Source organism: Antennarius striatus, chromosome 9, assembly GCF_040054535.1.
Source record: "Antennarius striatus isolate MH-2024 chromosome 9, ASM4005453v1, whole genome shotgun sequence".
Lineage (NCBI taxonomy): Eukaryota > Metazoa > Chordata > Actinopteri > Lophiiformes > Antennariidae > Antennarius > Antennarius striatus.
In genome coordinates, this window is record NC_090784.1 from 17,074,255 (window position 1) to 17,096,974 (window position 22,720).

The 22,720-nt window shown below is 38.4% G+C and overlaps 4 protein-coding genes across 5 annotated transcripts; 3 read left to right on the forward strand and 1 right to left on the reverse strand.

Moving 5' to 3' along the window:
* The first annotated feature begins 393 nt into the window (after positions 1-393).
* On the forward strand, positions 394-6,520 carry kel (Kell metallo-endopeptidase (Kell blood group)). The gene is made up of 18 exons (XM_068323298.1): positions 394-766; positions 1,722-2,004; positions 2,113-2,403; positions 2,515-2,636; positions 3,312-3,470; positions 3,581-3,652; positions 3,758-3,946; positions 4,046-4,206; positions 4,288-4,405; positions 4,505-4,600; positions 4,693-4,791; positions 4,869-4,946; positions 5,057-5,163; positions 5,245-5,334; positions 5,431-5,498; positions 5,660-5,820; positions 5,909-5,998; positions 6,083-6,520. The coding sequence occupies exons 1-18, from the start codon at positions 662-664 to the stop codon at positions 6,227-6,229; spliced, it is 2,436 nt and encodes an 811-aa protein (XP_068179399.1). The 5' UTR covers positions 394-661; the 3' UTR covers positions 6,230-6,520.
* A 1,142-nt stretch (positions 6,521-7,662) lies between these two features.
* On the reverse strand, positions 7,663-9,973 carry emg1 (EMG1 N1-specific pseudouridine methyltransferase). Its single transcript, XM_068324253.1, has 5 exons — positions 9,787-9,973; positions 9,546-9,647; positions 8,553-8,694; positions 8,205-8,410; positions 7,663-8,125 (listed from the first exon to the last, which is right to left on the reverse strand). Exons 1-5 carry the CDS (start codon positions 9,934-9,936, stop codon positions 8,012-8,014), a joined length of 714 nt encoding a protein of 237 aa, XP_068180354.1. The 5' UTR covers positions 9,937-9,973; the 3' UTR covers positions 7,663-8,011.
* Positions 9,974-10,943: 970 nt separating this feature from the next.
* nop2 (NOP2 nucleolar protein homolog (yeast)) lies at positions 10,944-16,691 on the forward strand. Its single transcript, XM_068323485.1, has 16 exons — positions 10,944-11,044; positions 11,588-11,714; positions 11,828-11,870; positions 11,976-12,040; positions 12,203-12,537; positions 12,846-13,059; positions 13,136-13,335; positions 13,519-13,608; positions 14,355-14,442; positions 14,539-14,679; positions 14,915-15,054; positions 15,154-15,243; positions 15,338-15,460; positions 15,574-15,671; positions 15,754-15,890; positions 15,975-16,691. Exons 2-16 carry the CDS (start codon positions 11,609-11,611, stop codon positions 16,406-16,408), a joined length of 2,304 nt encoding a protein of 767 aa, XP_068179586.1. The 5' UTR covers positions 10,944-11,044; positions 11,588-11,608; the 3' UTR covers positions 16,409-16,691.
* A 1,730-nt stretch (positions 16,692-18,421) lies between these two features.
* Positions 18,422-22,165, forward strand: ing4 (inhibitor of growth family, member 4). 2 transcript variants are annotated; one of them, XM_068323856.1, is made up of 8 exons: positions 18,422-18,463; positions 18,937-19,008; positions 19,662-19,828; positions 20,270-20,384; positions 20,478-20,589; positions 21,093-21,237; positions 21,444-21,505; positions 21,626-22,165. In XM_068323856.1, exons 1-8 carry the CDS (start codon positions 18,427-18,429, stop codon positions 21,663-21,665), a joined length of 750 nt encoding a protein of 249 aa, XP_068179957.1. In that variant the 5' UTR covers positions 18,422-18,426; the 3' UTR covers positions 21,666-22,165. The 2 variants fall into 2 exon arrangements, with proteins under 2 accessions (XP_068179957.1, XP_068179958.1); XM_068323857.1 differs by having other exon boundaries at positions 20,270-20,369.
* Positions 22,166-22,720: the final 555 nt, after the last annotated feature.

The window sequence follows — 22,720 nt, forward strand, 5'->3', positions numbered from 1 at the left end:
ACATGTTGAAATGTGTTTTGTCCGACAGAACTTTTAAAAATTAACATTTGGCAGCAAATCCTCATAATTTTGAGAAGCTGGAACCATGTTTGTACATAGTAGAGAGTCATTTTCATGAAAACAGAAAGTGAGCGCCCTCAACTAGAAAGCTACTGTGCAGCACTAAGCAGTAAACAAAAAGCTGAAAATGAGAGCTTGTCGTATTTGTTTTTGCACCCACACTCTGTCGCTGGTTGGTTCCCATGTGACATCCGTGTAACGTGTCCTCGGCTCTCTCATTGATGTGTTGCTTTGCAATAGGAGATGCCAAACTGCTCTATCAGTAGTTAACAGCCATGTGTTGCACTGATAGTGACGACAGCGGTCGTCTGTGTGCATACATTTAAGGCTGAAATGCCAGAAGGTGCTGCAGACAAAAAAGGAATCGAAAACAGAAGTCAGAGTTTTCACTTTGAGTTTCTTCTGCTTTCACAAACCACTAAACGTGAGAATCCCAGAGGAGACCCGCTGACTTTGCTCTCTGATGTGCAGAGAGAGTAAGACATAGTCAGCGGAGTTGGTTTTATCAGTATCAGAGGAAGAGAGTGAGTGAGTGATGAAGTGAGATAGAGAGCTGACATTCAGCTGTTTGACATAAAGACAACAGGACGAGGAAGTACACATGAAACACCAAATGAAAAAGACAGGACATGCAAGCCACTGGAGGAAAACACAGCAGGAGGACATCCAGTTGCTAAGAATGGGGGAATCTCCACGAGAACATGAGGTAGGCTTTATCTCCACAATCTGAGTTCACCAGGTTGAAGCTGTGTTTACAATGTTCTCATGGTAATGGTGGGAATATTGCTGGAAGCAAGCAGTTTGTTCCTGAGGGAGATTATATTATTCAAATTATGTGGTTTGGTGATGTCAGCAGTGAACCAAAATGATAGCCCTGTTGGATGCCAAAGCACAAAATGGTTTTGACTTAACCAACATTTTCCAGTAACGTTGGAAAATGATCAAGTCAGAAAACATGTGGGCATATAAATTTTATTAAGACGTAGTATGACAGACTGAAATGTAGAAATAGTAAAATAGAGCAAACTGTAGGGGTTTCTACAGGTTGTATATGTGAAAGTTACCTTAAAGTCACAGCTGCTTCGCATAAAACTGCAAATAAATCATAATCTTCAAATAGACTTGGTCATGTTTGATGATAACGTATATGAACAGAATGAGTTCTTGCAAAATTATTTATTGCTCTGAGAACAGAAATTCCTAAGCGGTTCTTTGTGGTAGTCTTGAGAGACATGGTGGAGTGGTGAGTGGAGCACTGGAAATTATTCAAGATATCATCAGAATTTGTGTGTTCCTCAAGAGATGTGAACGTATGGGGTACCAGATTTCACCTTTAAGGTGCTGGTTCTGCCCAGTTCTATTGATAATGTGGTGTTGGGGATCCAGACAAATAATTAAGAAAGTCAGTTGTCACCGAGAATAATGATTTGTCGAAGTCACATAGAAAAATGAACTTTTACAGTAAAAACATTTGTGTACAGTCATAGTTATAACCTATTAATTTAACATTTAAGTGATGTGCAATATGTCCGAGTCAGATGATAGTCAGGGGTGTTAAGGTTCAAACTCTGGAAATATTTATTCTTGTAAAACCTCAGCAGCGTCACCGCTCGTAATAATCTGTGTTGTGTTACTTTCTCCTTTCACTTGTTCTCTATTAGCATGTCACACTGTCCCAGTTAGAACCCGAGAGGCGGCTTCAGCCTCCACCACTATATCAGCTGCCACTCCCCACCCAAGACCCCTCCGAGACCCAACAACAGACCCAGCTCCAGTATGTTCTGCAGCTGTCAGAACACCAGCACCAGACAAAACCAGTGTGGATGAATGGTCGCAGGCTGCTTCTCCTCCTTCTGGCTTTCTCAGTCTGTGTTGCCATTCTAGGACTAACTTACTATATTCTGCAAAATTTTCAAAGTAGGAGCAACAACAAAGCCACCACTGGTAGGTCTCCAAATAAAAATCAAAAAAAAGGATATGATGGTGCAACAACAGGACAATAAATATATATTTTGCCTTTTTTCTGACTGTTCTCTCATCATTTTTCTGTAGAAGGTCCGTGTGTTTCTTTGGCCTGCCAGTGGGCCTCGGACCGTCTGGCCATGTCAGCTGATCCCTTCACCCAACCGTGTGATTACTTCTTATTCACATGTGGGTCTGACAGATATACATCAAAAAGCAGGGGTGTACAAAGAGGTAAGACCATCCCTGGACATCCTCAGGACCAAAAGGTAACAGTGGCGAGCCTGCAGGAGAGAGATCAGAGTAAAGAACACGGGCTAAGAGATAACGACACGCTGGACAGGAGAACTACGCTGCTGCAGTATCTGACTGAAATGTTAGGTAGGACTGAAATATCATTATGTGTTCTGCATAAGAGTACATCTGCATAAGAGTACATTATGGTATATGAATGGATTATCTAATTTGTGTATTCCTTAATCACTCTGGCAGAATCAGCAGACAGGCCGGGTAGCACCGCCGTGCAGAAGGCCAGACAATTCTACCTTTCCTGTTTAGACACCAAATCCATGGAGACTGCTGGAGCAGAGCCCTTCCTGGCACTCATTCAGAAAGTGAGGCCTATATACACATTTAAGATATGGGCATTAGTCAGATCTTTGACGACGAGGAAATCTTACTGTTAACATGTCAACATCTTGAGTGATGCTAGTGAGGCTTAACATTCAGTTAACATGAAGACTGACCTCCTGTTTTATGTGCATTTTTTGCCAGATTCATACCTTTTCTAAGAAAAAACTGTGACCATGTTATAGAAGGAGGTCCACCGTTAGATTAAAACTCCAATATGTTGGTTTATTTATTCCAATCAGCCTCAGCTGTACTTTGATTTAGTGATTATTGGCAAACATTTGCTAATAAGATGGAGAACACTATGTAAATATTATACCTGTCTCATATGCAGTGAGGTGAAATGTGTCCAGCTGACTTTGAAACATTTACAGTTCATTTTGTTTTTAAGAAAACACCGTATAAAAAGCTCCTCACATGTTGATGTTTAGCAGACATAATCAGTGTGTTTGCCTGATGATGTTTGCATCTTGCTAAAACCGTGGCCTCACAGAGCCAATAGCATAGCTGTAATGTTAGTGTTGTTTAAGTTGGACAGCTTGGGGAAAATCCTGTGGTACAGCTCCATGTATTAACTTGTCACATCAACTGATTAAGATTTTCCTACTTGACAGAAGTATTTAAAACAGAATCTCATTTACTTGTTGCTGTGTGTGCAGCTGGGAGGCTGGGCAGTGTCAGGCCAATGGAATCAGACTGATTTCAACTCCACCCTGAGCATGCTAATGAAAGACTATGCCACTTTTCCATTCTTCAGCCTTCGGGTGGGCAGAGACCCAAATGAAATTACCCGTGAAACAGCAAAAAGATATATACAGGCCAGTACCCATTAAGATCATTCAGTGTGTTAACATGCTGGTGGGAGCGCCGGAATGGGGTAAAAAATGGACATTGTGTTATTGCTTTTGGGTTTCCTCTTTGTCAACAGATTGATCAGCCGGATTTGCTGATCCCAATTGAATGGAACAACAAGACACAGAAGTCTCAAGCTAAAACTCAGGTTGATAACTTAGCCAGAGCCATATTGATTTAAGAGATTTCTTTGGCAAAATGCAGCAATATCCATCCGTCACACTGTGTCACTCTCTTGTCACTTTGCATCCAGACACTGCGTCCCTTCTTGGCATCGTGTCAGAGGTATCTGGCACTCCTGGGATCCCCACCCAGCAGCAGTTTGATCCATGTCGGTGCGTTCATCTCTCTGTCCTCTGAGCTGGCTGTCGCTGCTGCACCTCTGCACCACCGCTTGTCAAAAGGACAGCTTTACCAACGCATGACCATCAAAGAGCTGCAGGTATACTGGAGGAGGAACACATGCAGCCATGAACACATGATGGATCTGCTGTAGCCATTGATTTTGTTGTTGTTTGTTGTTGTGTAAATATGTCAACAGAGCCGGGCCCCTGCTATTGATTGGCTGCGCTGTCTGCAAGCTGCCTTCTATCCACTGCCCCTTATTGATGATGATCTTGTCCTTCTACACAACTTACCCTACATCGAGCAAATGTCCCACATAATTGGCAAATGGCTGAACATGCATGAGCTGAGAACCAGGTACTGTGACACTAAACAGCCCATAGTCACATATGCATGGACTTTTTATGACCTTGTGTCGCCACATTTGATTCCACTCAGCGGCCCCCTTCATACTTACATGATCTTCCATCTGCTGCACACCCTGATGCCAGCTCTAGACTCCAGATTTTCTGAAACGGCAAACAATCTGTCTGTTGCCCTGGGTTACAGTGAGAGAGTGAGTCAACAGAGATGTCGTCTTCTGTATTTCTTCAAAAGATGATACCTTAGAGCCGGTATGTTGAGTCATATATTCATTGTGGGGTCTTTTCAATAGGTAGCCCCACGCTGGGAACAGTGTGTGTTGGAGACTGAGAGAGGGTTTGACTTAGTTCTCAGGGATCTTCTCCGTGAGCGGACAGAAAACAGAAAAGTAAGAAGTCAGATTTGGGATGGATTGCATTAATCAGTCATTACTTCTTAAGACAAATATTAAATGCATTCAAGATTTTTATCGTTTACTAGGTGGAAGAGGTCGTTCAGAATATCTTCTCCTCCTTCAAGGCTAAGTTACATGAATTCAGGTGGAAAGATCAGAATTCCCTCCAGTTTATCATGAAAAAGGTAAACATGTGAAATAGCTTTTTGTATTGTCTTATGGTTTTTTATATTTTTAACATAAGATGCTTGTCTCCCTCCAGGTTCAATCTTTAATTCCAAAACTTTGGACTACAAACCACATTTCTAGTGCAGCTGAGCTTGATCCACTGTTTTCCAAGGTATAAAGGACCACCAGTATCTCTAACAGATACAATGTAAAATGACTTTCAGCATTAAATAACCTGAGAAATGAAAACTTGAATAAACACCCCTGACTTTTCAATTCCAGGTATCAGTCGGCACAAACAACTTCTTCTCCAGCTACGTCCAGCTACTGTCCTTGTGGCAAAGGAGACGCACTAAACTCTTGACCGAACAAACTAATCCTGCTGATATGTGAGTATCTTTATCCTCTTCATGTTTTTTTTTTAAAGAATGTTTTAAATGTGTATTTAATATTCTTTTGTCATTCTTAAGTTTGTCTGTCACATCACTTCTCCTGGGTAATGAGCTTCTCTTTCCTATGGGAATGTTTGTCCCTCCTTTCTTCCATCCTGCCTATCCTAGGTAAAGTGCACACTAATTTTAAAAGGGGTAGTAATGGGTTTCCATTTTTACATTTAATCAGTATAAAACACCATCTTTCTTTTATGTTTTTTACAGAGCGATGAATTATGGTGTAATAGGGTTCCTAATTGCCAAAGATATCCTCCACTTGCTCCTTCCTGACAGTAAGAGAGTGTAACAACCGCCCTTCCCTCTTGACATTTTTAATTACTTAGTAAATTGGGTTGATAACATATTGTTTCTCAGACATTTTCTCCACTCAGTATATTTATGATTCACTGGAAGTAAATTACTGCAAAGTCATGTTCTATTCTCTGTTGTGTAGTTAATTCTCAGAGTGAGACAGTGCGTGCTGTGGGTGAATGCGTTTGGGCTCACTACCTCAGTGTGACACAAAAAGCAGGACAAGCTGGAGCATTTTCACTGTCAGCAGCACAGCAGCAGGAGGTGTGGGTGCAGTACTCTGCACTGCAGATAGCATTGCAGGTGAGCAGCAACCTTTGCACATTCCGCTCCAAATATACAAAAAACCTTGAGCTCATTCATCCACCATTTTGCCGGCGTCTTTCTTTAGGCTTACAGTCAAACTCTAAAGGAGCAACCAGGTGACACTTCCCTGTCAGGACTTTCACAAACGCGTCTGTTTCTCACATCTTTTACTCAGGTGCTATACCTTTATTATTAACTTTATATGTTTTAATTTCCCTCCATTTAAACTGCTGACCCTATGCCTTTTAATGTCTTCCAGGTTAACTGTGACTCAGACCCATACCGTCAGTTCATGCCCTTGGAGCCGTCCTTCTTGGTTACAGTCATCTGTGCCAAATCTGACTTATGTCCCACAAAACTTCAATGCCACAATAGAACTGAACAGTATACACTAAAAACATGTTAAACACATATTTTTTTAAGCTCCTAGTTATTAAAATGTATCGTCTGGCAACTGTTGATTTGATGCTGTAGAGATTACATACTGTGCAATGTCTACAGTTGAGCAATGTGCATGGCAAAGTGCTGTTAGAATAAATATGAAGGTATTAATGGCACAAGTTCTGAAGTTACACTATATAAAAAACAAGAAAACACTTTATATTTTTGTATTGATAGGACTTACTAAGATGTTTTCATTTCCATGGTGTGCACAAGATGTTAAGTATGTGAAAATAAAAGAGAAATTTTAAACTCATGTTTGACATTCTAATTTCATACACTGAAATGATCACTACATTCTTCTCATGAAGCTTCAACTATAAAAGGCCTCAGTGAGGCAGTAGCCAAGAGTTGCGGCTGACTGAAGGTTGCTTTAGCTAGCATTACGAGTTTTAACAAAATTTGAACTTGTTCCTGACAACTTTTAAACTTAATTTAGGGTAAATGAAAAGCACTGGTTTTGTGGAGTAACTCCATAAAATTATTTTGAAATTAGTCATTACTTGAGATGCAATTGGCCTTTTATTTTCATGACATTAGCAGAAGTGAGTTTCTATAAAAAATATCAAACTAAAAATACTTATGATGGGAGAATTGTGTTAACATTTTACATCCTATTTTATTGAAATAAAATACAACTAGAACTAAGGCCGTCAGAGACTGCAACATCCTGTGACACCCCTGAATTCAAAATTCTACGCTGACCTACTTTCAGGGTAGGTCAGGGTGAGTCTCGGGATGTTGCAGTCTCTGAATTCAAAATTTTACACTGACCTACTTTCATAGGTCAGGGTATATCAAAGCATAGGTAGAGTGGGATGTAACTACACCAAAAACGACTGTCTTTATAGGCTTGATAGAAATAATTGTAAATTATTAGCTTTACATACTCAATACTGTATTAGGATTTATATTAGATTACACATGTCTATATTTATCCTATCACAACAATTTGGCTTAGGTCTTTGGTTCTGGTGTGTCCACAAGATTTCTGTTTTTAGTGAGATGTCTGTGTAGGTTTCTGTTTTTAGAGAGTTCTCCAGGTGTCATGCTCGTCTGTTCAAACGTGAGACTCAACGTTTTTCACAAACAAGGCCCACTGGATTATAACGCAGTCAGTTTTTGAGAAAATGAAAGGCTTTTATGTGCGCCTTATAGTGCGGAAAACACTGTAAATTAACCAAACCCAAAAACATGAAGAAACATCACCGGGAGATATTATATTAAATTTAGGATTAGCATTTAGAATAACTTATTTTGAGCAGTAAGTCAAACTTCTAGGAACATATTGTGCATTTTCTTTTGACACAAACTGGTTGGAAAAAGCTTTTTCTAATGTCTTATTTTTTATTTCAATCTATTTTTTCTCATAATTTTCCGATGTGGACTCTATTTAATATAAAACAAAGATACTCATTATCCTATTCTTATATTTTAATGTAACTCTATTGTATGTTATAAAAAACAAACTGTAAATGGTGTAATTGATCATTTTAGAAGCAGGCTTCTACAGGAAGAAGAGTCACTGAATACAGAAATCCATGTATATTACACATGGGAGTCAAACACCATTATAGGAGTATAAACATACAAAATGTTACGGGATGCATGTCTGTAGTCCATGTGGCATCACTCGTGAAAAAACGGATAGGAGGCCCATTGCTTCCTTTATATCAATTTCCAGTCCATTAAAAATGTCCAAGCACCCTACAGTCTCCTGCAGAAAGCATCAGTAGTCCATTGACTGTCACAGGACACCCCACACTTCCTCAAATGCTGAGCATATCTTTGCACAAGTCAGTGCCGCAGAGAGAGGGTAGTTACTGATGGACGCAGTCTTCTCTGTGTAGTCCACATTCACCTAGAAAAAGACACAGGGATCTATAAGATATTGATTTGACACTTATTTGAACCAGCTACTATCAAGAGTCATATCTCACCGCTCCATGTGCAAAAGCTCCAATCACCACTGCAGCCGGTCCCTCTGGCACCAAAGTCCGGGGGCAGACAGCCTCTCCAGCAGAGAAGGAGGTGGCTATGCGGGGGCAGCCGGGCGGTAGGTGGTCAGACACTGGATTTTTGATCATCCTTAGAAGTTTCTGAGGACCATCAGCAGCTCTGACACTTAGCTTGTGCAGCAGCTGAACTATGATAGAATGGTAGAAGAGGGAATGTTTAGGAGATCAGCTCAGGAGAATCCAACTGGAAGCTTTGCATTTCCACAAAAAAAAAAAAAAGTATTCCAAAAGGCAGCGTCAATAGCAAATATACACTCTCTTTTAGCTTACCCATAAGGCCACAGAAGCGGGTGAAGGTTCTTGGAATGCGGGTTTGTGGGTTGATCTCTATTAAAGCGTTTTTTTCTGTGTGGATGTAAACCTGCAATAGGCCTGCCCTGTTCAGCGGACTGTCCATCAACATGAGCAGACACTGGTACAAAAGAGCAAAAGATTAAACTATATTTACACTCCATTGACTGAACTTGTGTCCAATCTGCTTATCCGTCTATCAAACAACATATTAGCAGCTTATCTCATTTATGGTGGCAGATTTGTTTGTGGTAATGGTGCAGGTTCTCATTATATTGAGTAAATGTTGCTCAATTATTTAACAGCAGACTAGTATGCTTAAATCTGCCTAAAGAGACCAAAATGGACTCGATATCCGCTCAATCCCAGGGGCGGCAGTGGCTCAGTGGTAGAGCGGGCGGTACAGCGGGTGGTAGAGCGGATCGACCAATGTTCCAAGATCAGTGGTTCCATTCCCGCTCCCACCCAATAACACCCGGAGTGTGAGCTGACAGTGGGAGGTTTCAGCTCACCTCTGGAGCACTGCCGAGGCGCCCTTGAGCAAGGCGTCGTCCCCCTCACAAACTGCTCATTGGGCGCTCCAAAAAGGGGCTGCCCGCCACGCCACCTCCTATTACATGCTTAGGAGGTACCTTTGCATGAACTTGCTACTAGAAAGCTGTGAGAACCTTCCTGAAACAGGTTAAGCTCTAATACTTATAGCAACAGTGAAGACAATATCTGTAAAGAATGAGGTGAGTAACATTGCCTCATATCAGTCTGACATCTCTGCTTCTGGAGCCTTCCATTACTAAAACAGCTGCGGGGGGTTGCTGTAAGTTTTTGTATTTGAATTTTGTACTCATCTTCTTAAAGCATTGAAAGCACATACTGGTGAATGTTTTGTATTTATGTTTATGAAGAATTACTAAAACATTAATAAAAGAGGTAGGAAGACAATTGTCCACACTACTTTGACATACATATTTTTACCTGATGTGTGATATCTGGTCTTATATTGCCCGGATTCCTTCCACTTTTGACGATCATGTTTTTATGCTGGTCACAATTTAACAGTTCAAATGTTTTTCCGACCTGGGGAATAAACAACATGCAAACAGCAAAACGTGACTGAATATAAAGTGATGTTTTGAGTTAGCTATTCCTGTGGTTAACATATTGGTGTCGCTACCACTGGCAGGTAACACAACACAAACGCGTCCTGGAGCTTTACCTTCACTGTTTCTAACGAAGCGCCCTCCAGAATAACAACCAGCCGCCTCTCTGCCATCCGGTCATGGAGGCTGCGGAGGTGTTTGGCTGGTTTGGGTTCATATTCGTCCAAATGTTCCAGACCACGTTTCTTCGTATCAGAAGCCGCCATGTTGCCTGAGGTACGGTCCGTCGCGGAATGAGTGCGTCACGACTACAAGGCGGAGTCACGGGTGAGTGGCCTTAGTAAGAGATTAGTTAGGTTTTCTTAGGTATCTATGTATGTTCTCAGTCATCCAGGTCATGGTTATCCAAAAGCTGTTTAAGTCAATCCACTGGACGTTAAGAAAGTTCTTGAAGACGTTTCGTTGGATGAGAGACGAAACATTTTCAAGAACTTTCTTAACAACCAGTAGATTGACTTAAACTTCTTTTAGGTAGTTTATATGTGGCACTGTCTGATTATCTGCCTTGGTTTAAAATGTGTTTGCTCAGTGGTATGTACAGGAATGCAAAGGCTTTTTATGTTTTATTTCAAAACTAATTATCTTGGTTAATTATATTTTCTTACATTTTAAAGCAATTGCACGCTGTAATATACAGTACAAGAACATTAATACATTTAAAAAAACGTGTAGTTGATATAGTTTTTGAAGCGTTATTGTTCAATGAATCGCCAATTAATTTTATATACTTTTTGCCAAAATATCATCATAAAAATGTTTGACTACAGGTGCGCTTAATATGTTTACATTTATGGATATAGAACTTTGCCAATACAATTAAGAGTTTTATAATTTTAAAACTTTTCCTTACCTTCTAGAAAAGAAAAATACAACATTTTCCCACAGAAGTTCTTTTAGAGTTCACGAATAATAAAGCTGCTGAAGTCCTTTCAAAATGTGTGCAGATCCAGAAGAGGTGTTGAACGGTCTCAGGATGGTTTTGTCACTTTGGAATTTTGTCATGTACTGGTTTGCATACTTCTAAAAGAAATTTCTTTTTACATTATTTGTCAGACAAAAAATTATCGGGAATTGTCCATATTATCCTCCAGTTGGTATCATTTACAAAAGCATTCAAATATGAAAAAAATGTCCCTGTTATTCTATGTCATACAGGATCGCAAAGGCGGCCTCACTACCGCCGTCATGCTTACGTCACTTACGTGCGCCGGATGTTCTCCCACAACGTGTTGAAGAAGCCTTCACGTGTGGAGATTCTTGATTGTATCGTTCACGTACTGTTTGAAGTTGGTTGTAAAAGTAGTAGATTATTTGGTGAGTGTTTTAAGACTTGTTGTTTATCTCTTTGACAGACTATGATAGCCATGCAGATTTGGGTCAGTTTGTGTTTTATGCGTAATTGCAGGGCTCAGTCTATGATTACTTTTCCCCGAAAAACGTGAAAAGATGTTTTAATTACATGTCTGCAACATTTAAGGTAGTTATGCCTTTAGCGGTGTCGTTTTGGGGTTCATGTAAACAATATAAATTTCGTTTTAAAAAATCATAATGTATCGCTACTGGTTATTTCTGTGACAGTTTCTCTTTTGCAGATCACACGTTATAAGCAGGCTCGTCTTGGGGTGGATCACGGTTAAACATGTTTTTACTTAACATAGGACTTTAATGTAATGAATGTAAACATATGTTGGTGTACGCAATGAAATGTAATTCAGCTGTTATTAATTTTTACACCTAAGTCCCAGTTCTACACGTTACTGTCAACACACACCCAGTGAAGTCTGTTCATAAATACAGTCAATATTATTTTGACTTGGGTTTCCAGTAGATTGAACATAATTTTCCTCTGTTTTCCAGTCTATTGTGTAGTTTGACGTCATGGGTCGAAAATTGGATCCAACCAACAAGGTCAAGAGGGGGCCAGGGAAAAAGGCGAGGAAGCAGCAAGGAGCAGAGACTGAGTTGGTCAAGTTTATAAAAGATGGTAATTATTGTGACCTTTATATCCACTGGTTACAAAGATACGCATTCACTTTTGCTTGTATTATCTTGGTCCTACATTATTGTTGGTCAGATTATTTTGCTTTATCTTTGTAGAGGAAACGGGGCCAAAACGCCTGGCAAGTAGAGCCAGGAAAAGGTAAGCAACTGAGTAATTACTTAACATTGTTCTGTTTATGAGCTTATCATTCATCTATTACTATTACTATTATTACTTATTAGTCTTAATATTATTACTTCACAGAGCTGCAAAACGCGTCGAAAATTTGAAAAAACATACAGATGCTACTGAGCAACAGCCCAAGAAAGGTGATCCTGTTTTCTTTGGAGATAATTAATACCTTGCAACATTACTGTTGTCATAGAAGATGAGATGAAATCTGTATGGAGATGACAATGTTGTTTGTTACTTTAAAGGTAAAAAAAAAACTTGACCACAGACTGTAAACACAGTATTTTTTCTCTCTAAAGGATTTACTGATGAAAACAGTAAATGGTTGAAACCAGCAAAGAGGAAGCGCAAAATGGATGAACCAGAAGGTGAAGATGACAGTGATGAGCACTGGGAGGAAGAAGATGACTCTGAGGAGGAGGACAAAGTGGAGGAGGAGCAACAGCAACAAAAGAAGGGAGGAAAAAAACAAATAATGAAGGAGAAGAAATTAGGAGTTACAGAAATGGAGCAGGATGATGATGATGGTGGTGAAGATGATGATGATGATGATGAAGAAATGGTTGATGACTATGGTACACAAGATGCCAGCAGCAGTGAGGATGCAGCTGAAGATGACAGTAGTGGAGATGAAGTATGTGTAATAGTTGTTTTCTTGCCTTTTCTGCCACTCAAGTGTTGTTTTCTATAGATTGGTAATGTGATAGGAATCATTAGACAGTAAAACAGTTATCAAACTTAAATTATCACCCAAAATCTGGTTTACAGATGCAGTATCTGATATTATATCCCAAATTCCCTCCAACTTTATTGTTGATGGTCTGGTCACACTAAGTTTGCAGAACCTTGCTGTATATCTTTCAAACTTTAAAAAGGTGATTATTGTGGTCAATATATTTTTAGCGTAATTAAATAAAAATTTGGTTTTTATTTCATTTGTAGCTCCTTCCCATTGAGCGTGCAGCCAAAAAGGCGAAAAAGCTTAAAGAAACCATGGGTATAGAGAGTGATGATGATGACGAAGAAGAGGAAGATGACAAAGACGAGGAGGAGGATAAATCTGATGCTGACATGGATGAAGAGGACACATTACAAACCAACATAGATGAAATGGATCAGTTTAAGCTACCAAGGGCAGAGGAGCATGAGAAAGAAGGTGAGGTGCTTGAACATTTCTAACCTTTTTTAAAGACTAAAATGACAGTTTAATCATTTTCTAATCTGGATTTCAGGTGTGACACCTCTAGACCTAAAGACAATCCATCAGAGAATAAAGGATAATGTTGATGTTCTTTGTAACTTCTCAACAAAAAGGGAGGAGGGCAGAGACAGATCAGAGTACATGTCACTTCTGAAGAAGGATCTCTGTACTTATTACAGCTACAATGTCTTCCTCATAGAGAAACTTATAGAGCTCTTCCCTCTGTCAGAGGTGTGTATGTTTTCCTCTTGCACCAAAGAAAGCCTACGTCATCAATGAAACATAGTCTTTGTTTTAGAACTGTTTGATGTATGCAATTATAACAGTTTAAACCAATATATATTCAAAATGTGATTGAGATTTGTTGTTTTGGTTACATTAAAAAAGAAAGTTTTTTGCTTCTATTGCTGACAGCTCGTGGATTTCCTTGAGGCCAATGAAATTCAGAGACCTGTCACTATTAGGACCAACACATTAAAAACCAGGAGGCGGGACCTTGCACAGGTAATGATGATAATAGATTCTATATCTGTTAGGAGTAAAATTGGTGAAATGTATTGATAGTGTATGTTAAGGGTATAGCTAAACAAAAAGAAAATATGTGAAGTTGTTTCTGTTACACACAATTCTTGTTAACTGGATAGCAGACAAAAAAGTTCATGCTTCAAAATAAAATAAATGACTTGTTAAAAATTGAAAGATCAAAATGAACCTTGCTAGTACAAGGGAGATGTGTGTACAACATTTCTTGAAAAAAAAACTTTTTTTTTGAGTCATGTCCAGACAAAAAACAAACTAAGCATGGAATTAGAAAAAAAAAAGTGTGAACTGCCAAAAGCATCAATAATTGGTTGGTGTGTGAAAAGCTTTAGGGATGACAAATGCTAAATATTACTTGACATCTGTTTTATATGTAAAAACCCACTCTTAGGAGATTAAATGTAGTTTGTAACCATGGAAATGAATGAAATAAATGCATTCAGTTGATGAAGTCTGCATCATAGTACCAGTAGATGCAGAGCAAGTGGGTGAGCCGTGTGAAGACCTGCCATTAAACAGGGATCATTTTAAACAATAAGGTCAATTTTTAAAAAAATAAAGAAAATTAAACCACGTTAAACAATGCAGATGTTTATTATCTGACTTCAGTGTCCATCATGTAATCAGGCCTGAAATCACCACAAGCAAAAATGATGTCTAGATTTGTTTTCATGTGTTGAACACAGTGTTCTGTGTCTGTCTCTGTTCAGGCCTTGATCAACAGAGGGGTGAATCTGGATCCATTGGGGAAATGGTCTAAAGTTGGTTTGGTGGTCTATGACTCTTCAGTACCTATAGGTAATTTTCAGTACTTTCAGCAGCCAGATTTAAAAACCTTTACTGGAGAATATTCATGGCTGACAGCAGACACACAACCTTTAATGTTTTAAACAGGAGCAACCCCAGAATATCTGTCTGGTCAGTACATGTTGCAAGGAGCCTCCAGTTTTCTACCAGTCATGGCTCTCGCTCCACAGGAGGGAGAATTAGTGTTGGACATGAGCTCAGCACCAGGAGGGAAGACCACCTACATTGGTAAGATGTGCTGAGGGTACTTAATAATGGCTTTATGGGGCATTTAAGTTTTTTAGGAGGTCTGCAATAAATGATTTTAATCAGTAATTAATTTCCTGAGAATCTTCTTGTTTAATTTTTGTAGATTTCTGACATTATAAAGGAAGGTTTTAAACCCATTAAAGTCTCTCCCCAGTGGTAAAAGATATTTAAAGCACTTCCCCTGTTTTGACCTGTGTGAATGCTCCACCTTCAGCTCAGCTAATGAGAAACACAGGAGTGATCGTGGCTAATGATGCCAACGCAGACAGACTGAAGAGTGTGGTGGGTAACGTCCACCGTCTGGGGGTCACAAACACTGTTGTCTGCAACTACGACGGGAGGCAGTTCCCAAAGGTAACATTCCTCCATGTGTAGAAGAAAAATTATTTCTGCGGTAATTATTCCCCCAGAAATTAATTTCATGTTCTGACATTTTAAAAATGTTGCCAACAGGTAATGGGTGGGTTTGATAGAGTGCTTCTTGATGCCCCTTGCTCAGGCACAGGAGTCATCGCTAAAGATCCAGCTGTAAAAACCAATAAGGTGAAACATTCACTCATCACGTATGTACCTGTACATGCTCTTGATTTTAGTTGGAGATTATACATTTTCCTGTCTTTCCTTCTGTTCCTCATAGGGAGATGCAGACATCCATCGCTCTGCTCACCTGCAAAAAGAATTGATTCTGTCTGCCATCGACTCCGTCAATGCTGAATCCTCCACAGGAGGCTATCTGGTCTACTGTACTTGTTCAATAACGGTCTGTGCTCTGAATTTTCACTAATTCACATTGTTTCGTGTTTCTTTTCTCTATATTTTGTTTGTATGGTCTGAAAAATCTCACAGAAGCGTTTTGGTAATTCACTGAAACAGGTGGAGGAGAATGAGTGGGTGGTGGACTACGCTTTAAAGAAAAGGAATGTCAAATTAGTTCCCACAGGACTTGACTTTGGCAAAGAAGGCTTCACCAGGTATAAGACATTTATTTTTAGGGGTTTGCTTGTTGTAAATTATCTGCAATCATCCAACCTAAACTTCTTCCCTTTCTTTCAGATTCAAAGAGCGTAGATTCCATCCCACTCTACGACTGTCTCGCCGCTTCTACCCTCATTCCCACAATATGGACGGTTTTTTTGTGGCCAAGCTGAAGAAATTCTCAAATGTAATTCCAACAGCCCCAGCAGGAAAAGGTAAAAGTCTCTCAAATGAGCCAACTTTTGTCGTAATAAGTTCCATATTTGATATAAACAAATCTGTGTCTGTTATTTGTTCAGAAGAGGAAGACAAAGATGCTCCTGAGGCAACAGCTGTTACAGACTCTCCTGAAGAGAAACCAGCCAAAAGCAGTGAAACAAAAAAGTCTGTTTCCAACAAGGCAATCAACTCCAAGGAGAAAACCAAAGCCAATGGGACAGCAAACCTGAAAAAAGCCAACATCAAGCCAAAAGGCTTCAAGGATTCACCTTCTGGACCAAAGAAGGCAAAGGTCGCCAAAATGGATGAAGAGACAATGAAAGCAACAAAGGCTCAGAAGCCTACAAAGAAGACAGCTGATGTAAATAAAGCAAAGGCTGAAATAAAGTCAGGAAGCAGATTTGAGAAAAAACAAGACAAAAAGAGAAAGTCACCCAAGAAAGCAAAGAACAGAATGGGAAAGAATAAATTTAAAAAATTGAAGCAGATGTTGGGAAAGCAGGATGCAGAGTGACTGTGTGCAGCGTGATAGCATGTAGCTTTGCAAAGCTTCTTGACTTATCCGGATCACCTCCCTTCACATCCGAAGACTCTGTGGTCCTTAAGAACAGAGATACTCTTAGTGTCACACGTGAGTGTAATGCAGTGTACAAACGAACTGGACCGGTCAACTAAACCCTTTAAAACTGATCCTGCATTTTTAGTACGTGAAATACAAAAATCCATTATGTTTATCGTCAGATTTAAATGCAGAGTCGACTTTCATGAACTTGGAAAAACATAAATCTTCTACAATATTTTCTCATTCCTTGTTTGATTCATTGTGAGTCAGAGAGATGACTTGTGCTTGTCAGATCATCTGGGTCCAATATTTCAAAAGCATCAAGGTAGATAGAAATGATCTAGATTTATATTTATTTAGGTCACAATGGAATCAAAAGTTGTACGGCAGCGATGAAAGGTGGTGTTGTGTGTGCTCCTCTTGATGCCTCCATTTATAATCTATGTAATTCTGGGAAAATTATTTGATTGTTAATTTTCATATTGTTAGGTTAATGTAATGAGTGATGTAAGAAAGACATAATGATTACATATGTACCATTTATCCTGACTGTCTATCCGTTCTGAGCTTCACGACTGCAGCTCTCCTTTGTAAGTTTACTGCTCAACCTTTTTTTTGCCCACATTGAGGATTGAGTTTCCAAATATGTATCCCAATTTTTTAGGATTAGGACAATGTCTACTGGTTTTAAAATTTCTACAATGATGGACAGAACTAAGCATTCAGTAAGCTAACCACAGAAAATATTTTTTAGTATAACTTTTACTTGACCAGCAGTTATCACATGTGGCTCAATTATTAATGTGTTTTGGCTTCTCAGTGCAGATTGTAGGTTTTTATTTGATATCCTGAAAATAATTATGACTAGTAGCATCTGATATTTAACACCTGAAATGTCATCTTCAATTGTAATCATTAAAATGTAATTGGTCATTTTTATTTGTCAATATAATTATTAGAAAACAAGTAGAGATTGTTTTGTGATTGATTATTTTTGACTGCTCTCAACAGTCAGAAATAAAACAAAATAGTTCCCATAGTATCCAAAACAAAAAACTCTTCTAAAAACTTAATAAGCCGCAAGTGATTAAAAATGTACATTTAAAATTATGAAATCATATGAAAATAGTTGTATCAGAACATGAAAAAATAGTTCATACATTTACATAACTCATATTTACATCTCTGTCTCCATATAGCACAATGTCCATGCAGGGTGCAGATCTTTGACTTTTACATTGTGATGTTACTTTTGATTTTCCTAAATTAAGACTATGCAATTTGTGAAAATAAAAACCTGGATTCACTAAATGGTTGGCCATTAGAGATCTAGAAACCTTGAATTATGGTTGCAGATTATGGAGTCAGTACTTTCCACCACATTTGAACGAATTACCATATACAGTACTAGAGTGCGGGTTTTTGCAGAAGTCTTCAATGATACTGGTACTGAAGCATGATCTCTGTCCGTGTTTGACAGGCTCCCAAGTTTACTTTTGCTCATGAATTGTAAGGCGTTTCTAAAAAATATTTTATTATCATTATTATTTATTTATTATATTTTCCCCCCAGGTATTTCATTCCATGAAATATATCTAACAGAACTGAAGACTGAAAAGTCTAGATCCAGTGTCTACATCTGCACCTGGATCAGTGGATTCGCACTATTTCAAAATAATTTATCAATCTTTCGAGTCACGTTGGGAACTAACTTGTGATCACATTACCACAATCTCATTTCTGAACAATCAGAGTTGATGTTGTTCTGTACTAATTTCTCCAGTAGATATTTTACATCAAATATCAATTCTTATTACATTTACAGCTAGGAATAACATTTTCTTGAAACTTACAACCTATTTAAAAGGTAAAATTGTCCTGGAAAGTCGAAGTAAACTCGTCTGGTGTGGAAACAGCCAATCAGATCGGGCGGTTTCAGACCGGAAGCTGTGTTGTTTACATTTTCTAAGATGGCGGCGGGGATGTATCTGGAGCATTATTTGGACAGTAAGCTGTTCAACGTTGAATGCTAATCATATTGATTTTTTCCCCCAATCTGTTTTATTCGTTTTAAGCTGTTCTGCATCCTATATTGTAACTCTTGCTCGTTTGCATGCAGAACAGACTCCTACAAGAGTTCCCCATCGGTCAGCGGGTTTAGGCGCAGGCTAATTGCTGGGTTTTCTCATCATACCGTATCAAAGAATGACAGCTATTTGAAATTGCACGGCACCCATAATGACTTAGCTGAACAAAGGACCATACTTTCAACACATTAAACACTCAAAATCCTGTCTTAGTGTCCCATGCTAAAAATATGATAGCATTCATTGTGAATGCTAGTTCCATCTTTATCTGCATCCGCCTGTAACATCATCCCATTCACACAATGAAGCTAGCAACAAGGCATGCACCGCGCTATTGATAAATTCACTTAACAGAATTATTATTGTGGGGTTTTTCTTTTCTCTCTACACCAGGCATAGAAAACCTGCCTTTCGAGTTACAGAGAAACTTCAATTTGATGAGGGATCTCGACCAACGCACAGAGGGTGAGAAGGAACTGTGTAGTTTGGGTTTAAATATGAATGATGTGAGAACTGGTCTCATCTATTTAGTGAAAGACGCACTTGAAATCACAGCATGTCACTAATGTCTCACGAAAAACCGTAAAGAAGTAGTTCTTGAGGTTTGTTTATTTCTGAAATCACAGCACGGTTTCTGGAATAATACATTTGTCGCTGGGTAGCCTATACAAAATGATTGATATTTTATCTTCTAATTTATCAGCCTTGTTCTCTTGGCTTTTTCAAACACAAATCCTTTAAATTAATCACTCCAGGGTTCTGCTTAATACTTACTTACACAACTAATAATCAAAATATACTGTATTGCCATACCAGAGATGAGGAAAACAGATGCTTAATTTAATGGGATCTGAATACAAAATGTGAAAGAAACACTGATTTATATTAGAATACTGGATTCTTGTTCTCTTAAACAGTGTGTGAAGTTGTTGAAACATCAGCCCTACGGTAATAATTGTACAATAATGTTTCAATTAAACAAAACTACTTATTTTTAGGTTTGAATGAAAATAACGTCATATATATGCTCATGCACAGTACCACTTATAGAAACATATGTAATGCTGACTTAGCAGTTCTTGTTTTCTTTTAAAGATTCTACCCCATCTGTCTTCCAGATCTTAAAGGACAGATCGACTCTCTGGCTAAAGATTACACCGCCAATGCCAGGACTCTTTCCTCTGAACAGAAGTTGTCCATATTGAGGCAGATTCAGCAGTCTTACAGCAAATGCAAGGAGTTTGGAGATGACAAGGTGCAACTGGCCATGCAGACCTATGAGATGGTTCGTACCTTTGCAGTAAATTATGTCCCCTAAAATACTGAATAAAAAGAAACTGGACTTCTTTGTAAGATGTGAGGACATTTCACCTCTCGTCCACAAGGCTTTCTGGGTTCTAGGTGGCTTGAGGTGGTTCTAGGCATTTTGCTTTGTATAATGTTTTTAACACCTTGAAACTGTTGATAGTCATAGTCAACTTTATTGTCAAATGTACTGTATATGCACAGCATATAGCACAGAGGAAATTACATCAACCACACAGCCCTATTGTGTGTTCTTAATCCTTGTCAGTCTTTTGATACTCCAGCTACACATTGGATGACATCTTGTTTCAACAGAGTTAACTACGATTTGGATGAAAGAAAATATTTTACATATGTCTGTAGATATGTGTGAAAACAGTTTCTACATCCACTTTGCTTAATATAATGAACTGTTTTGCAGGTTGACAAACACATCAGACGTCTTGATACAGACTTGGCTCGGTTTGAAGCTGATTTAAAGGAAAAGCAGATTGAGAGCACAGACTATGATTCCACCTCCAGTAAGGGGAAGAAAAGTGTGTTTCCCGTTATTTATTTTTATTTTAAATTGTAAGAGGAGAATCCAAAACCAAACTGTATGGAAGACTAAAGTGCTTGTGTGATTTCAGGTGATTCTAGGCAAAAGGAAAAAAAGATGGCCAAAACAAGATCTAAAGTGAAGAGTTCAGATGAAGATGGAAGTCCTAAGAGTGCACAGAAGAAAGTCAAACTCCTTCAGCCGTATGTTATTCATATAATTTTCTTCTTGTAGTGGCCCAGTTAAAGTTTGCATTAGTTACCATTTTCTTGCTGTACCATGGTAAATAATTTCATGATTTTCAGAACAGGAACATTTTCTACCAATTTGATTAAATCAGAGGGAGAATCTCATATGCAAATCTCTGTTACTTGTCAACTGCACGTCAGACTTAGCAACAGGTTGCACACGTGTACCAAGGAAACTGGAAAAGTAAGACAGATATCACTGATCTCTATCACCAGAAAAAGAAAACAAAGTAGTAACACAAGACTATTTGGTTATTCTGAAAACAAAAAAGGATTTAAAGATTTAACATACAAATGGTCACATAAAACACAGCAGTCAGTTATCTTATAGAGAAAATCTCTGACTGTTGCAGCTCTATACAAGTGTGTACCTTTCATTATTTCAGTCCGTCATTTTTAGTTTGTTCTATGTTCATGCTATTTTGTTTTCATCTGCCGTAATTTGTTCTCATCATCAGAGGAGAATTCAACAGCCCTTCTAGCAACTTTGGAAACGTGCACCCATCTGATGTGCTGGACATGCCCGTGGATCCCAATGAACCCACCTACTGTCTTTGCCATCAGGTCTCCTATGGCGAGATGATTGGCTGTGACAACACTGATGTGAGTTCTGTATTATGGTCTCATTTCTGTATGAATTACAGTGTTTAAGAATCTTGCAGTCTGTTTCTCTGTGGATAATGTCACAACTGGAGTAATGAGTTAGGTATTAGCTACAGCTTTAATACTGTCTATGATATCCTTGTAGAATTTGTTTTTGTATGTGATCTTGCATTTTAAGGGTTTTTTTCTTAATATGTTTCCAACAGTGCTCCATTGAGTGGTTCCATTTTGCATGTGTGGGCCTGACAACCAAACCGAGAGGCAAATGGTAAGAGACTCAGACACTGAAATTGAGATATTCTGTCCTATTTAGAATATATACAACAAAATTGTTGATCAGTGGAATGATTGTTTTTGTCTTTGCTTTTTTTCTGTCTGTGCTGAGCAGGTATTGTCCTCGATGCTCTCAAGACAGAAAGAGAAAATAAAACATCCTGGAACAAAATTGGGTGCTGATCAGATGAAAAATTAGAAGATTTTTCTTCACTAGTTAATAGAATTTTTGTTTCTCATCTTCTTAACATTTGGTGCTTTTTCTTTCGGTTTACATAATTCTTCCTTGGTCTGATGCAGTGTGTGTTAATGAGCCAGATGGTTAAAAAGTATTTAAATATTGATTTTTTTTTTAACAATCAACCATGTTTATTTTTTTGTTATTTTTGGTGCTCTTATTGTGACCTTTTTTTACATTGTGTTTTACCAGTGAATAATAAACACTACAACTTCCCCTAATGGTTTGACAGTTCCAAGCTGTTACAATGCTTTTTACTGTATTCACATGTACAACTACAAAAACTAAGTATTTTTTTTTCTAAACATTTTTGCCATGGATATTTTTTTTCTTTATTGTATTGATGATTTTGTGTGCCTAACCTGGGAAAGTAGTTTTGTTTTAAGTATAACACATAAAAGAATTTGAAGATGCTGCATTCTGAAAGCATTAATCATTTTTGTGAGTGACATCCACCTTTTAACATTTGATTGAATGCTGTATAAACAGTAAGACATTTTGTGAAAAGTATTGTCATTTCTGTAGCTGAAACATTAGTACAGGGGAGAGGGTGTGCTTGTGTTGTCAATCATTTGAATACAGCTACTACCTCAAACATTTGTCTTTGCGGCCATTTTTCTATGTTTTTATCGTCGCTGACAAAAAAAATGTAAGACTTGTCTGTGTGTGAAAACATAGTTTTGTATACCTAGCCAGCCAGCCACACTTACTAGCTTCAATTTTTTTGTACTTGAGCCCTGTGTGAAAATTAATTTTACACTCTTTTAGATATATTGCACACATATTTGCGCTTTTATAATATATATGTTAACTTTAGTATGAACTGTATTGCCTTTTGATTTTCTACGCATTGATAGTTTCCTTAGAAAATTTTTTAAGATGAAATCCTGATAGGGACTACTCATCAGAGGGATTGGAGGAACTTCTCCGTTAGGCGGCAATGTGGTGTGAGTCTTCCTTCAAACGAAGGCG